The 17,074-nt window shown below is 38.6% G+C and overlaps 2 protein-coding genes across 2 annotated transcripts in view; both read left to right on the top strand.

Annotated features, from left to right (window-relative positions):
• The window catches only part of SMIM14 (small integral membrane protein 14), a 45,382-nt gene that overhangs the window by 24,002 nt on the left and 4,306 nt on the right, over window positions 1-17,074 (top strand). Inside the window, exons 2-3 of the mRNA XM_019928316.3 lie at window positions 6,053-6,101; window positions 15,819-15,961. Of these exons, the coding sequence (XP_019783875.1) occupies window positions 6,053-6,101; window positions 15,819-15,961 (192 nt within the window). The remainder of the gene's footprint in view (window positions 1-6,052; window positions 6,102-15,818; window positions 15,962-17,074) is intronic.
• UGDH (UDP-glucose 6-dehydrogenase) overlaps window positions 15,830-17,074 on the top strand; it is a 61,315-nt gene continuing 60,070 nt past the window's right edge. The window contains exon 1 of the mRNA XM_019928315.3: window positions 15,830-15,961. The gene's annotated coding sequence lies outside the window, so the exon portion shown is untranslated. The remainder of the gene's footprint in view (window positions 15,962-17,074) is intronic.

Raw genomic sequence — 17,074 nt, 5'->3', positions numbered from 1 at the left:
TTCTTTTTCATATTCTTTTCCATTATGGTTGACTGCAGGATTTTGAATATAGTTTTGAAAATAGTAGGACCTTGTTTATTGGTTTTCTTTTAGTTATGTTTGCTTTCATAAATGGTTTCCTTTTGGAGTAGCCAAAATCAGCATCAGTAGTCCCACTGTATTCTTCAAATAAGTCAAGAGAAAACTGAGATGCACTGTAAGTTAGGTCTCTCTGTTTAAAGAGTTCCATCAAAAGACTCTCTTGTTTTACTAAATGTGTTTTTTAAATTCTTTAAAGACTATAATTTACCCATCGTGTTTGAATCTGACATACTGAACCAACACGCTGGTTTGGGTAAAACACTAAGTCCTGGACTAGAAATGTGGTCATGATACTTTGGCACCTTATTATTCAGAGCCTGCAGCATCATCTGCTTGTGAACATGTAGAGTGTAGCCAGGAACCCATAGGAGATCAGCCAGAAGAGCAGGATCTAGCTCCAGCTCTTGGTGGAATGTCCCAAAGATTCACTGCAGCTTGGGCTAGAGATGGAGTGCTTCAGTCAGCCAGGCTCCCAGTGAATAATTTCTTCTCATTCTTGGTCATGTGTGTGTGTGTGTGTGTGTGTGTGTGCTCGCGCGCGCGTGCGTATGCGTGTGTGTGTATGCATGTGTGAAGGCACTTTTTAACAATTTTCTTAAAGCTGAAAAGGCTTCTGCCTGCATGGCATGAGTTATAATTTGACCTGCTCAAAGTCGTAATTTGACCTCCCACTCTGTGGTTCCCCTTACCTAGAAAAAAATCATTTATGAACCAACACAGCTACCACATAAAGCTGACATCATTTCTGTATTTACCAATTGTGAGTGAATTAGTTTTCTAGAAACTTGTATAGCAGGACAAATTGTACATTACCGTTTTTTTTTATCATAGTCCCAAAGGGAAGCCTACTCCTTCTGGTGACACCTAAAGGGAAAGAGATCTCTTTTAGTGCTGAAAGAAAACATTGGCTGTGTTAATCTTAGAGGTTATTAGGTAATGACATCTATGGTCATTTTCACTTTACTCTGAATTTGCTTCAGTTCAGTTTTATATCAGTTGATTATCAACTCACTGGAGTATTCTGTAACCATGCAAAATTGTGAAAAACAAATTGTGGTTGGTTACACAGTGTTTAATGATATGTTAACTAAAATTATGATACAAAATTTTGTATGTTGTAAAGTAGAATGGAATTGAGATTAAAAATTTAGACTCTGGAGTTAGTATTGGATATGTTAGCCAACCTCTCCCAAACACGTTTCTTCATCCATAAAGTAGGAGTTATAGCACCTGCCTCCTGCTATTGAATGTGAAGATTAAATAAATTAAAGTTCTTAGTATAGTCTCTACCACATAAAAGTTCCCAGTAAATATTTGTTATTATAATGATTGTAATTATATGAAAGTATGCATATTTTAATGCTAGAAAACATAATGATAATTGTACTAAGTCAGTGAATTAATCCATATTAATTTCTAAGTATTCTGTAATTTTATTTTTATTATAATGTAATATAAATAATAAATTATTTAAATTATAATTTAAAGTAATATAATTTATAAATTTATCATTAAAATATATTTCTATTTAAATGTATTTCTAATGTGATAATAAGAAGGTACCCCTATTCCACATTGATAAAACATATAGGTATCTGTTATATGTCTCAGAATTGGAGGCAGTCAGACTAATGCCATTAACAGAAAACTGTGCTGATTTGTGCATATCTAGAGAGCATTTGGTTCTGAGGTTGACTAAATACAGCAGCTAAGTAATACTGCTTACACGCCCCAGCCACAGTGGCCTTGTGGTTCCTCAACACCAGCTCGCAGGCACCTTTTCATCTAGGGGCCTTTCCTAGTTGTTTACTCTGTCTGGAATTCCTGAATGCTCATCTCCTTGATCTTTTACTGCTATTATTGTGTAGATAGTCCCTTAAGTGTTACTGCCTCTGTCTGCCTAATTTAAAGTGGCTACTGGACTGCCACTGTATGCCATCCTACTTTCTCTGTGTGGCTCTCTGACATTTTTATAATATACTTGTTAATTGTGTGATTTTCCCCACAAGACTGTATGATCCATAAGACTAGAAACTTCGCCTTTTCAGAAACTTTGTCCTTTTCACACCATATCCTCAGTACCTGGAACTGTACTTGGCATGTAGTAGGCATTCAGTAAACATTTTGAATGAATAAGTAAATAAACGATTGTTGCATTATAACTAGACATAATTAATGAGCATCTCACATTTCTAAATGAACACTTTTATATAGCTACACAAAAATGCTTGTTTTTTCTCATATTTCATGGGTATTTCCTAGATGTCTTTAGCTGGTTGTCATTATCAGTAGTGTTGAGTAATTTAAGGGCCAGATAGTAAATATTTTAGGCTTGGAGTCTCTATGGCAACTACTAAACTCAGCTGTTGTAGTGAAAGCAGACATAGACAATATGTAAACAAATGGGTGTGACTATGTTTCAGTAAAACTATTTATAAAAATAGGCCTCCAGCCTACAGGTTTTAGTTTGGTGACCCTGGCTATAGACTACAAACCCACTGCAAGGGTGTGGGGTGAAACCCAGATCTGCCAGCATCACAGGGAGGTCAAAAACGAACACAGTGAGCATCTTATCTGGTAGACCCACATTGAGAAAGGAGGATGAGACTGATGGAAGCATGAAGAAGAAGCCTAGAGCTGGTGGTGTGGCCCTCCGTGGAAGTAGATTTGTGAGGAAGTGGATATGTAAAGACTTGGGGGCTTTTCACATGGAAATCATGTCATTTGTAGCTATCATTGAGCTACAGACAGCCAGCAAGTCAGACCTGAAGACAAGGGCATCAGTTCAAGTAGAGCTATAGCCAAAAGCCAGGGCTGGCACTTGAGTTACATAATGTACAATGAACTGATAATTCACTGGTCATTTTAATCACAGCTGTAGATTTTGGGATATGCTGTGTGACTGCTAAATACTAAACCCAAGAAAGTTATTTTTACTCCTTATTTGGTATCTTAAGTAATTAGATAGTACTTGTTCAATCCAAAGACCTAATAAATCTTTTTGTTTTACATTCGCTACAATGCTACTTAGAGGTGGAAGAGTAATGGGAAAAGATATATATATGCTTATAAAAATGTAAGGACATCTCTGGAGAGATTCACAAAAAAACCTGAGTGCTGTGGAGGCTGAAGGACAGAAGAGAGCAAGAGATTTACCTTGCATAGAGTATCCTTTTGTACTTTTGAATTTTGTACTGTGTATACGTATTAGTTATTGGGAAAAAATTAATAAAACTTAAAGTATATGTAAAGTAGGAGGTTCATTAGGTCTGATTTGTGACCCAAGGGTCTAGTAATCTTTTTTTTCAATTTCTTTAGAATGTGTAATTTTTTACAATATTATTAGCTATAGTCACCATGCTGTACATTACATTCTTATAACTTATTCATTTTTTAACTGGAAATTTGTATCTTTTGACTGCCCTTCACCCATTTTGCCCACCCTCCTCCCCCTGCCTCAGGCTACCACCAGTCTCTTCTCTATATCCATGAGATCTTTGTTTTTAGATTGCACATATAAGTGGATCATACAGTATCTTTCTCTGTCTGACTTATTTCACTTAGCATAATGCCCTTGGGGTCCATCCATGTTGTCGCAAATGGCAAGATTTCCTTCTTTTTTATGGCTGAATAATACTCCTCTGTGTGTGTGTGTGTGTGTGTGTGTGTGTGTGTGTGTGCGCGCGCGCACGCGCGTGCGTGTGTGTGTTTATCGATTCATCCATCAGTGGACGCTTAGGTTATTTCCATGTCTTGGCTATTGTAAATAATGCTACAGAAAACATGGGACTGCATTTATCTTTTCGAATTAGTGTTTTTGTTTTCTTCGGGTAAATACCCAGAAGTGGAATTGCTGGATCATATGGTAACACTACTTTTAATCTTTTGAGGAACCTCCATACTGTTTTCCATAGTGGCTGCGACCAATTTATATTCCCACCAACAGTGCACAAAGGTTCCCTTTTCCCACGTCCTTACCAACACTTGTTATTTATTGTCTTTTTGATAATAGCTGTAGAATGCATAAATTTTTAAAGAGGTTTTGGATTGATTCTTTTCATATTTAAGAAGGTTTAAGGTACCCAGCATATTTTTACATTAATTAAGATCTGTTTTCCCATTCTAATTCAAGTAGAACTACTTTGGGGACTTCCCTGGTAGTTCAGTGGCCAAGATTCCACGCTTCCAATGCAGGGGGCCGGGGTTCGATCCCTGGTCAGGGAACTACATCCCACATGCCGCAACTAAGAGTTTGCATGCCGCAACTAAAGACCCCGCATGCCACAACTAAGACCTGGTGCAGCCAAATAAATAAATATTTAAAAAACAAAAACCAAAAAACAAATAGAACACTTTTAGTGATATACACCAAAGCAAGCCTGATCATCTTAGAGAACAACTTACAAGATGATTTGTTCTGTTAATTCCAATAATTGTTTTAGATGAGGTCATAATTTGTTTGGCACAGTAATAATAATAGCTAACGTTTCTTCTTTCTTGGGTTGTTACGACATTTCATATGCACTGTGTATTTTAATTCTCACTTGTACTCAGATATAGGTAATATCATCCCCATTTTACCAGATGAGGAAACTAAAGCTTAGAGGTGTTAAAGAATTCACCCAAGGTCTTGAAACTCTAGAAAGTTGCAGAGCCTGACTTTAAGTCAAGATCTGCCTTTTTGCAGAGCCCATGCTTAACCAGCTAAGCACGACTGCTCTGTAGTTGCTTCCCCAAACAATTGCAGGTTATGCGTTAACTGCTTTAATGGAGAGGGGGTGTCATTATAAAGTAATGAGGCTGAATTGAAAAGTTGCATGTTCATTCAGTTTACTGTGTATCATCTCTTTTAAGATTTATGAGATGATCATTTCTAAACATCCTAAAAGCCCTCAGCATAGGGTGAACATTCATAAAAGGATGATAGGGCTTCCCTGGTGGCGCAGTGGTTGAGAGTCCGCCTGCCGATGCAGGGGACGCGGGTTCGTGCCCCGGTCCGGGAAGATCCCACATGCCGCGGAGCGGCTGGGCCCGTGAGCCATGGCCGTTGAGCCTGCGTGTCCGGAGCCTGTGCTCCGCAACGGGAGAGGCCACAACAGTGAGAGGCCCGCGTACCGCAAAAAAAAAAAAAAAAGGATGATATATGTTTATTGATAGATGGGTTTTTACTTTTCACTTATCTTTAAAATTCATAATCATATGTTTCCAAAATTAAATTGTATATAAAGATAGACATTGAAAACTTCGGATCCCTTCTCATCAGAGCCCACTCCATTCCTCCATCCCACCCCCAACTCCTGTGGTATCATTTTTATTAGTTTCTTCCTTGTCTAACCACTGTTTATGCAGATGTAAGAAAAAAGGAAAAAAAAAAAAAAGCCTTCCTTTCAAAGGTGCATTTTCTACAAAGAGAACCTATTTTTTCTATTAGAAGCAGAGGCTTCTAATTTTCAGGGAGAAAAAAACCTTATTAACGAAGTTTACTCTTTTTCTAGTAGCTCTCCTCTACAGTTAAGTGCTTTTCCTTTGGGAAGTCTAATAACATACGGCAGCAGGAGTTTCTGTCACAGGTGACTTTTTTTTTTTTCTGAATTTTAAATTTTATTTTATTTTTTATACAGCAGATTTCTTATTAGTTATCTATTTTATACATATTAGTGTATATATGTCAATCCCAATCTCCCAGTTCATCCCACCACCACCACCCATCCACAGGTGACTTTTAAAAATTCCTAATTTAAATAGGTGAATTGCACTAGATCACAGTATATTTGAATATTATGTTGAGGAGAAAATAATCCCCCCAAACTGAACAGCCCCTCAATATATTCTATGTTTTTATCTGATTTTGAAGGTGTGATATATACTGTAGTAGCATTCATTAAAAAGCAAAACATGATCTTTCTAATAAATAGTATCCATTTTTGGTTAAGTCCAGTGGCTAACTTTCCTTTCTTCTTATTCATTGTAGTTGAGGCAGTCCCAGTCCTACTGCACAGACACAGAATGTCTTCAGGAATGTAAGTAATGATGGGACAGGAGGAGGCTTGGCATTGGGGGCAGAATTAGAGACCAGAATAAGACTGAATTTCTTGCCAGAAATTATTCTTACAGTTTGCCCTTTAAGGAAATGGTTCTTAGTAATGTATTTCCTACTTAAATATTTAATTTTTTAACTTAAAAAATTTGTTTTTTGGTCCTGTCACAAAAACAAAACCTGTTCATTGAATAAAATTATAAAATCACAGATAAAAAAAAAAAGAAAAGGAAAAACTTCCAGAATAATAAAAGATGACCACTGTTAACAACTTGGTGTAAATGCTTCCAAGACCCTTTTTTGGGCAAATACACGTGGAACAGGGCACTTCTGGCTCGTTGAACTGAACACCGAGGCTGCTAGCACAAACCCCTCACTCTTTCCCTACCATCGATTTGCATCCATTGGCAACTTTGAGAATTTGTGAGTGAAGGCAGGGGGGGCCATTTTTTCCCAACGTTTGGAAGCTTTGGAGACATTGGAGTCATTCCTTTGGCTCTGACATTAGGATTCTCAAGACGGTAAGGGCAGTAGGGAGGTTTCTCCATGGCTTTATGGGCAATGGTGATGGTAAAGTGAGAATCAGTGCAGGAAGATGGATTCCGCATGGTGAATGTAGCTGACAGACTTATAATATGAGGCATCTTTTTTTCAGGACAGACATAACTTGAGGGATGCTTTGAGGGGAAATTATAGCCAATCCAGTCTTATACCATAATAATTTGACTGTAAGAATGGAAGTATGACGTTTACAGGATGGTGAAGCCTGGCACAATTCAATTTCATATATACTTACAAATACAGGATCACTTTGTATATGTTGTTTTTCACTACTGTATTGTGAGTATATCAGCATGTATTTACCTTAAAAATATTTACTGACTAAATAATAATTCATTATGGGGATGCACCAGTGTTCAAATAATTCCCTTTTGTTGGAATCTTAGGTTGCTAATATATTTTTGCTGTTATAAATAATGCTTGAACAAACATCCTTTTGCACATTTTAAGGCTTTTGACATATTGCCAAATTGCATTTATTAATAAGCTAGTTGCTTATACTTCACATCTCTGAAGCTGAGCACCACTTTATTATGTATGTGAAACTAAAACAAAACACAGTAAGGTATCATTATAAAGGAACTTGTTAGTACATTATTAATTACTGGTATTACTGTGTGAACTGGGTATCCCATCAAATTCTGTAAATGTAACAATTTAGAGAAACAGGAGCTAGTACAGTGCCTGTCCCAAAGTAGAAACTTTGTCAGAATGTAGTCCTTTGGTGCAGCAGGGTAATAATTATATGCCTCTGGGCAAGAAAGTAATGGGCAGACTTGCGTTAGGTTTTGGGGATGATGGGTGGTGGTTCCCCAACTCCAGATTTCTTTATGTTGTCTCTTCAGTAGCGTTCATTAATCTGCAGTGTGCCCTCTGATAAGCGTCGTAAATTTTTGCCTCAGCAGTAAAGCTAAAATGTGTTCTTCTAGTTGAAAATAATCTTATTGAACTCCTTATGGGAAAACAAGTGTTTATTATATTTGTGGTATTTGTGACCCTCGAGCCAGTCCCACCTGTAAACCAAGTATACTCTTATTTCTGTAGGTGAAATTTCACTTCTTTAATCCAAATATAAAGGCACAACTCTAGAGCTTGAGTATTAATTCAGTTATCTTGGCCAGTCGTTGCACCCCGCCCCAGTTCTTTTAGCATTTGGTGGAAATCCTTTCTAACAGCCATGTCTTTAAATGGTTTAAGCAGTTGTTTCCTCTGAGCGATATAATTACTTTTCTGTGTATTCTAAATTTTCACGAATGAGATTATGCTGTTTTCATAAAATATATATTAATCGGGGGTCCCCGCAACCCCTTCTTCTGTTTCAATAATTTGTGAGAATGGCTTACAGAAGGCAGGAAAACAGTTTAATTACTATTACCAGTTTATTACAAAGGATGCAACTCGGGAACAGCCAAATGGAAGAGATGCCTAGGGCAAGGTATGAGGAGAAAAGGGGTACAGAGCTTCCCTGTCTTCTCTGGGTGCACCACCCTCCCAGCTCGTCCATGTGTTCACCAACCGGGAAGCTCTGTGAACCCTGTTGTTTAGGGTTTTTATGGAGGTTCCATTCCATAGGCATGAATGAGTAAATCATTGGCCATTGGTGAATAACTTGGAAGCTGGAAGTTCCAACCTTCTAATCACTTGGTCAGACTCCCAGTGAGTCCCCATCCTGAAGCTTTCTAGGGGCCCACTAAGAGTCACCTCATTAACATCAACTCAGATATGGTTGAAAGGGGTTTATTATGAATAAGAAAAGACGTTCCTGTCACCCTTATCACTCAGGAAATTCCAAGGATTTTAGCAGCTTTCCGACAGGAACCAGAATGAAGACCAAATATATGTATTTCTTATTATATCATAATATCACAGTATCCATTGTGCCTGCCATGATGTGCTGCATGTATTTGAGATGATTTAATAGAATATGAAGCTCTTTACTTCATGTGGTAGCAGAATCTAGGTGCAATCTGTGAACATATCTAGTTGCTGCATGATTCTTTATATTGAGCTACATTCCACTTCATCGTGATATTTACCCACAGTTTTGTTCTCTAGAGCTGCATAGAATGAGTCTGCCCACTCTTCTGAAAGACTGTCTTTCAGATAAAGAGTTGTGGAAACCAGCTCTATTGCTAATTTAATTTTGGAGTAAATCAAAAGATGGGTAGATGTTCTGAGGATATTGTAATTACTGTATACAACTCCAAAATCACAGGGTTAAAGCCTGCTGGTGCACTGTCCAATTTCACTGCTGTTCTGTTTCTGCCTTTCCCACTGGAAACCTGTATACATTTATAGAAATAATCCCTCGGGATCTGCCAGCTCTTAGAGCCTCCCTCTCTTTCATCTTCCTGGTGTCCAGCTAAGTTAATAGCTTCATTGTGAATATTCCATTTGACATCTTATTTGTAGTACTTTTTCTTGTAACCAAAGACTTAACCCTTGAGCAAAATGGAACCCTGTATTTTGGTGTACAAAGTCCTTTTACATTTTTATGATTTGACATTTTTCTAGACCATAGAGTAAAAAGTATTTACCCTTTTAAGGCAATTAATTCCTAGGCAGTGAGGGGAACAGACTTTATATCCTGCATGTGATTGTGCTTCTTTTTTTTTTTTCCCAGTACGCGGGCCTCTCACTGTTGTGGCCTCTCCCGTTGCGGAGCACAGGCTCCGGACGCGCAGGCTCAGCGGCCATGGCTCATGGGCCCAGCCGCTCCACGGCATGTGGGATCCTCCCGGACTGGGGCACGAACCCGTGTCCCCTGCATCGGCAGGCGGACTCTCAACCATTGCGCCACCAGGGAAGCCCAGATTGTGCTTCTTAATATCTAGATTACTTGGCACTACGTTAATATTTAGAATATTTAGTGCCAAACAGTTGTCACAATAAAAACCATAGTGGTCAGCTCATTCAAAGGCCCTTTCAGCTCTGTGTGTTGACTTTAAAATAGCTGCTCCTGGTATTTGTTTGTATTAGCCGCATGCTGTGTCGGGGAGTTTGAGTAGCATGCCTGTTCTGAGACTTCACGAAGAAGTAGATCTTGTCACAAGGGACTGTGAATAATCACAGAAAGCCTATAGTGACCCCATTCATCCCTATTCCTGGATATTTCAAAAAGTCTAAGTCAGTTCAGATACCCAGTGTCTCCAATCCTAAGACATTTTAGGTTTACTGTTTTTGCTTCATTCAATTTAATGTTTTTATATATGGTTCAAAAATCAAGAAGTTAATTAGTGTATAGTGAAAAGGTGTCTTCCTACTCATATTCTCCCATCTAACCATGTCCTATCTCTAGGTATTATTGGCCTTCTATGTAGCTTTCCAGAATTTCTTTATGCATGTACAGGCAAAATATATATTATTTGCCCCCCTTTCTTAGTACACACTGTTTTTCACCTGCTTTTTTTCTCTGTCAAAAAATAGCATATCTCATGGAGACTTCCCTCAACATTGTTTTATAACTTCATAGTATTCCATTTTACAGATATACCATAATTTCTTTTTTTTTTTTTTTTGAGAATTACATTTTATTTGATAGACTTGCTGAGGACTTAAGCCTGGAAGACAGCCTCTCAGATGACACTGAGGGACTGCTCTGAAGAGGTAAGGGAGGAGCCAGGATATATAGGAGTTTTTGCAAGAAACCAGGTAGTAGAAACATCAAAAGATTATTGTTAATTAAAGAAAGACAGGGACTTCCCTGGTGGTCCAGTGGTGAAGACTCCAGGCTTCCACTGCAGGGGGTGTGGGTTCAATCCATGGTTGGGAGACCAAGATCCTGCATGCCATGTGGTGCAGCAAAAAAAAGAAAAACAAAAAGAAAAACAGACATCTCAAGTTAATGAAGTCAGCGCTTTTCTTTGTACGGGAAGATGCAAGAGTCTGAGTTCATTTAAATCATTCCTTGAATACGCACCTTATCAATGAAAAAAAATGATGCCTGCCAATTCAGTAAACAAAGGATGTTGTAGCCATCAAGCCCTCAAGCCCTCACATTACAGCTGCCTGAGTGTGAGCCCTGAGGGAACTCAGCATAGAAATAGGATGCCTGCCATCAGACACTGCAGCCACCACCAGCCCCCCATAGTGCACCCTGAGGAGACGCAGGATGAGAAAACATGGGAGAGAAATATACCATAATTTCTTAATCAGACACTCTTGGCAGACGTTTAGGTCTGTTTCCAGTTTTTTGTTAATAACCTTGCACTGTTTGTCCGTGTGAAAGTACATTCTAGAGCCAATCTTAAGTTTGTGCTACTGCTGTAAACAGAAAAACATTGACTGTGATCAAGAGGTTCGACTATAATTGGTTCCGCTATTGTCCTTTATTCTGAGATGGGCCTTAAGTTATTAGAGAATAAGAGAAATGCTCTTATCAAACCTGGGGTGTCAGGTCAAACCTGGGAAGTCAGATCAAACCTGCATCCATTTGGCCTTTTAAGTGGAGAATTCTTCTGCATACTACCGCCCTGCAGAAATTTTAGAGGCACCCTTACTTTTTCTTCCTCCTACCATAACCAGTCCAGGCAGTCGCCAAGTGTTGTGCTTCTTTCATCCTGTTACCATTTGTGTCTGACCCTTTTTCATTCTCACTTCACCATCTTATCCAGCCTAGCTATTCACACAAGGAATTTTCTGCACTCAGTCTTTTCTGTGTTCTAGTTGATCCTAATACTGATTTTAACTAGAGCACAGATTGATAATGGTTGATGTTTTTTGAATACCTACTGTGTACCAGGCACTGTGCTGCTTTCCATGTACTGACCATTTCTCTCTTCTATCTTTCTAACTACCCTATGAGGTGATTGTAATATTTCCATTTCACAGATAAGGAAATCGAGGCACAAAGATTATATATCTAAGAGGTGGTGGAGTCAAACAGCTATGAGATGGTCTCAGATCTTAAAAAGTTAATGACCTAATTAGGAGAAGTAGGAAACCATTCCTTCAAACTAGAAGTGCTACACTAGTCTAGAGAAGAAAGGAAAGAGTGGGCAGAGAAAACGGAGACTTTTTTACAGATGAGAGAGGGGTGTAATTAAATGAGATTAGTTGTAATATCATGCCAGATGGGGAAGAATAATCAGTCCCCAGAAGGACTGAGTTTGCAAAGTTGGCAAGTGCTGTTAGCCACACTAGCATTGAACTATTGCATCAGATTCGTTTGGAAAGCTTTAAAAATATTGTTGATTCCTGACCCCACCCCTGAGCTGCTCCTGAATTAGATGATGTGAGGCAGGGCCTTGGAAACTGTGACATTGGTATCATCACAGGCTATTCTGATGGGCAGACAGGCCAGGGAACCACTGGCTAAAGAAGGAAGAAAGAATGGGGTTGACTAGACCAGGGGATGCTTTTTCTGAGAAATGGTAAGAGGTAATATTGATGAGTAGGGCCACATCTGATGAGGAAAGGCCAGGCTGAAGAGTTCAGAGTTGAAGCAGTAGCAGTGGAAAGTGAGTCACTGGATTAGCCAGCAGAGATGTGTTAAGAGCAGTGTTTTTTAAGCAGACTTTTTTGGCAGTAGTATGCAGGAAGGAAAGGCTGCAATAGGAACCAAGCTAGGAGACAGTTATGGGGAACTAGGAGTTGTATTATCACTATGAGAGTCTTAAAATGGAGCGGGCATTTTGTCAGGGTTGCTTTGTCTAGAAATAGGCATTAGTAAATTTGTGGTAACTCTCTGAAGCTTCACAATCTTTTACCTGTGAAGAGTATCAAAAAGTAAGGGACCCATTTTCCAAATTGAATAACGTAAGAATTGGCGTTGGGCTTACACTTCTGGTCTGTACAATTAATCAAGCATTTTACTTCTGAGAGGGCACTATAAGAAGTGATCATGTATAGAAGGCACAGTTATCTTTCTCTGACTACTTTTAAATAATCTAGTTTTACCTAACAGCTAGTTATGAGTTTATCTATCAAAATTCTTTTAAAATCTGTATTTTCCAATTTTTATTTTTTTAATTTAATTTTATTTTTTGGCTGCGTTGGGACTTCGTTGCTGCTCGTGGGCTTTCTCTAGTTGTGGTGCGTGGGCTTCTAACTGCTTCTCTTGTTGTGGAGCACGGGCTCTAGGTGCATGGGCTCAGTAGTTGTGGCATGCGAGCCCTAGAGCATGTGGGCTTCATAGTTGTGGCACTCGGGCTCAGTAGTTGTGGCTCACAGGCTCTAGAGCATAAGCTCAGCAGTTGTGGTACACGGGCTTAGTTGCTCCACAACATGTGGGATCTTCCCGGACTAGGGCTCGAACTCTTGTCCCCTGCATTGGCAGGCGGATTCTTAACCACTGTGCCACCAGGGAAGTCCCTGTATTTTCCAATTTTACTACCCACAGGAGTAGTAATTTTCAGGGATCTGTCTTCTAATGTGATACTGTCAGAAATTATGACAGCAAAGAGGTTAAGAGCACAGTCTATGGAATGAGACCACTGTATTTAAATCCCAGCTTTGCCACATGCCAACTCTATGACATTGGGATTTAACCCCCACTTTTCCTCAGTTTCCTCATTTATAAAATGAAGATATGATAGTACCGACCATAAAATAAGATTGTTGAGGAACTCCCTGGCAGTCCAGTGGTTAGGACTCGGTGCTTTCACTGTGGTGTCTGGGGTTCAATCCCTGGTTGGGGAACTAATATCCCACAAACCTCCAGGTGTGGCAAAAAAAAAAAAAATTGTTAAAAGGGATTAAGAGAGAATGCCTGGTTCAAAGTAACAACTCAACTTTTAGCTATTATTTAGTAATAAAAATAATAGTATTTGATTTTTAAAAAAATACCATTCTTGGAGCAGCTTAAAGGACAGAATTAGAGGAGGCAAGAGTAGGTATGGGGAGATCAGTTAAGAGACCGGACAAGAAGTGATGGTAGCTTGAGCAAGTGTGGGCACGGAGCTAAAAGTGGACAGACTTGAGTGATATTTAGGAAGTAAATATTTACTTCCTAAATATCACTCGACAGAAACTTCACGATGGGTTAAATAGAGGGTCATTGAGGGAATAAAAGGTGTTTTCATAGGTTTCTGGCCGAGGCAGTTGGATGGATAGAAATCCAATTTGGTAGGGCATGGAGGGTGGGGCAGGGGAGATGCTCGTGATTTTAGTTTGGGATATTGAGTATGTTAAGTACGAGGTGGGGTTCAGGTACATTTTTAAGAAGCATTGGCTCTACAGTACACCACAGTTTAGGAACTGTTGATATGAATATTTAAAAAAAAATAGAGAACTACTGATGTAGATAGATAATTGGATACTGGGTTTGAAGTTCAGGGAAGTTGGGGCTGAATATAAATTTAGGTGTGGTCTGCATACAGAAGGTAAGTGAAGCCACAGGTGAGGATGATAGTATGCAGAGAAAGAAGAGAAGGGAACCTAAAACTGACCATGAGGAATTCCAAAATTTAAAAGCCAGGAAGAGGAAAATGAGCATGTAAAGGAGTGGCTAAGTGTTAGAAAGAAAATCTGGCAGTGGTAATGGCACAGAATACAAAGGAAGAAAGTCTTTTAAGGAGAGCATGGTCGTGGAAAATGAGGACTGAAATTACCCATTAGGCTTAGCAGCCTGCAGGTGTCATAGGTGACCTTTCAAAGAGTTGTTTGAATGTTGATGTAGGTAGATGCCAACCTAAGGAGTGAATGGGAGGTAGTGAAGTGTAGTTGTAAATATAGACCACTCTCAAGAGGTTAGCTTTGATAGCTGGACAGAGAAAGAGGTTGAGGGAGGGATATATATATTTTTTAAATATGGGAGAAACTTTTTCATGTTTAAGTGATTATGGGATGGCTGCAATGGAGAAGAGGGTGTTGAATTCACAAAAGAGAGGATAATGGATAAATTTCTGCAAGAGTGATGGGATCTAAAACTTAAGTGGAGAAATTGGTTTTTAGTTATGAAGGGAGGCACATATAATAGGAGGGAACAAGGAAAGGAATGAATATGGATATAGAGGGGGGAAATGCTGATTTATTGTGTGATAAGCATTGCAAATTGATGACCCCTGAGTACTGTGGTACTTGTTCCTGGAGAAGTGATTGGGTTGGAACAGAGACTAGGTTCCTCTCCAGTCTGCTCTTGGGATAGCTCAGCTCTTTGCTTGACTTTGTCCCCTTTGGCCTCAGCAGTGCCACCTCGGCCCTGGGCCCGTGGACCTCAATGTAATGCATAATGCATCTGCTTAGTTTCAGAATCTTGTCTGGATTTCTTTTACTTTTTCCTGAGGCAGTGAGACCAAAACCAAACATTTATACATAGTCTTGACAGGCTATTTAAATCTAATCTTCTAGAATTTTCATTTTTGATACTTTGAGTTCTCTAATATACATTTCATTTATTAGAAATTTATTAAGTTCATACCATGAACTAGGCACTGTGCTAGGTACTTAAATAAATATTTAAGATATGGCTGCTTTAAGGAGCTGGAAAGACTGATACCTACCCAGAAACCTGACTTTTTTCTCTTGATAAAGGCATAGACTATAATATCTAGATCTGAATCCAAATTCTTTTTGCAAAAAAGAATGCCAAATTAATATCTATTTGTTTGAGAATGTCATAAAGGGATATTAATTCATAAATTATACAACGTGGATGTCCCCTTTTCCTTAAGCTCTGTTATTTTTTCATGCTACTTCTGTAATTAAAATGCATAATTTCCTCACCCCTAGAGTGTTTTAACCGTGTATCATGTGGTCTTAACCTGAGTTCTGTAGATCTCAGTATATCTATGGATTGGTGGCTTTGTGGGTCCATGAATCTTCTGCAATTATATGCAAAATTGTTGAATGTGTATACATGGATTCTTATAGTGGAAAGAGTACCAGGACCCCCTTTTTTTATCAAATTCTCAAAGGATTCTATTGCCCCAAAATATTAAGAACTACTATACTATTAAAAATCTTTATTTAATAGGCTCTGGCTTATGAGTATTTTACACCATTTACCATTTAGATTTCCTCACAGGAGGAAAGGGAAATTGAAGCTGTAATATTTAATAATTCTTAAAATTACTAATGCATTTTTTATATAATTTTTCAAGTTGCTATTTAAACATTAGGATTTGTTTTTACATTTATCTAACAGTATTATAATTTTTCTACAGTCTTTGTTGCAAATACATTTTCTGTTTGTCTTTAGTACCAGGACCCCCTAGTGATAATGGCATCAGTATTACTATGATCTTGATGGCCTGGATGGTTATTGCAGTGATCTTGTTTCTACTGAGACCTCCTAATCTAAGAGGATCCAACCTAACTGGAAAACCAACCGGTCCTCATAATGTAAGTGTTGTGGATTAGAAATGTTTTGGGGTGGGGGGATGGGTGTGGTCTGGGAAAGGGGAGGAGTTTGTTTTGACGGAAATATCTGAATTAGCAAAAGGAAGATTTAGCTCACGGAGTAAGTTCTTCCTGTGTAGTCCTAGTAAATCTTGAAACCCCAAATGGCTTAATCTTCGTGGAGTTACATTTAGAGAGAAGTACAGACCAGTAGCCCCCAAATCATTTTAAGGTGAATTCCAGTCTTTACTCATGTGAGAAACATAAAAGTGATCCAGTTCATAATAATCCACAGCAGTATTTCTCAAATCTCAGTCTTCCACTACCCAGTTCTATCCACCTCACAGTTGATCCCTTGCCTTGTATGCTTCCAGCTCCCTCTCCCCAAATTCTCTTACTAGCTACAGTTCAAATGTTTCTACACACACATTCTTCATTTTCTCCGCTTCTGTCCTCACTATCAAATACAACAGAGACACTGAGCCTATCTGGCTAAACCTGTTTTCCCATCCTATTTCTCTCAACTTCATTCTTCCAGTTCTGCATCACAATAGGTCAACTGAGCTGGCAAAAGGAGAGGTAGGAATCATTCATGTTGATAATCTTGATAGTCATGATTACAGCCATTTTTAGAACCTAACTGAAAGTATGATAAAGTGACCCAACAGGGAATTTTTGATAGAGCCTCCATTAAAGGATTCCTTTAATCATTTTCAGAACCAGTGTTTATATTTTTTTCTTTCCCATTTGATTTGGATATTACGTCTAAAAATATTTCCATGACAGATTTACTTGTTGAACACCAAATTATCCCACTATTTCCCTTCTCCAACCTAAAATAATTGCTTCTTTTCCCCAATCCTTCGTTGTTACTATTAAAAAGAAGTTTGGTTAGACCAATTGCTTATACAGGAGAAAGCAAATGTGCAGTGTTAACTGGTCAGTGCTTTGGGGTTTTTTAGGATTAAAACATTTATATATGTAGCATGCTGACTTAAGAAAGAAGGCATCATTAACACTATATAAAATGCCTTAAATTTATTTTAGGAGGGGAGGGTATCCATAAAACAGCTTGTATATTGTCTTGATAAAGTGCTTTCTCCTAAGCCTTTTTTC

The sequence above is a fragment of the Tursiops truncatus genome, chromosome 5, assembly GCF_011762595.2.
Source record: "Tursiops truncatus isolate mTurTru1 chromosome 5, mTurTru1.mat.Y, whole genome shotgun sequence".
Taxonomy (NCBI): domain Eukaryota; kingdom Metazoa; phylum Chordata; class Mammalia; order Artiodactyla; family Delphinidae; genus Tursiops; species Tursiops truncatus.
The sequence above is the reverse complement of the archived record's forward strand: the minus strand, read 5'-3'. Positions and strand labels throughout refer to the sequence as shown.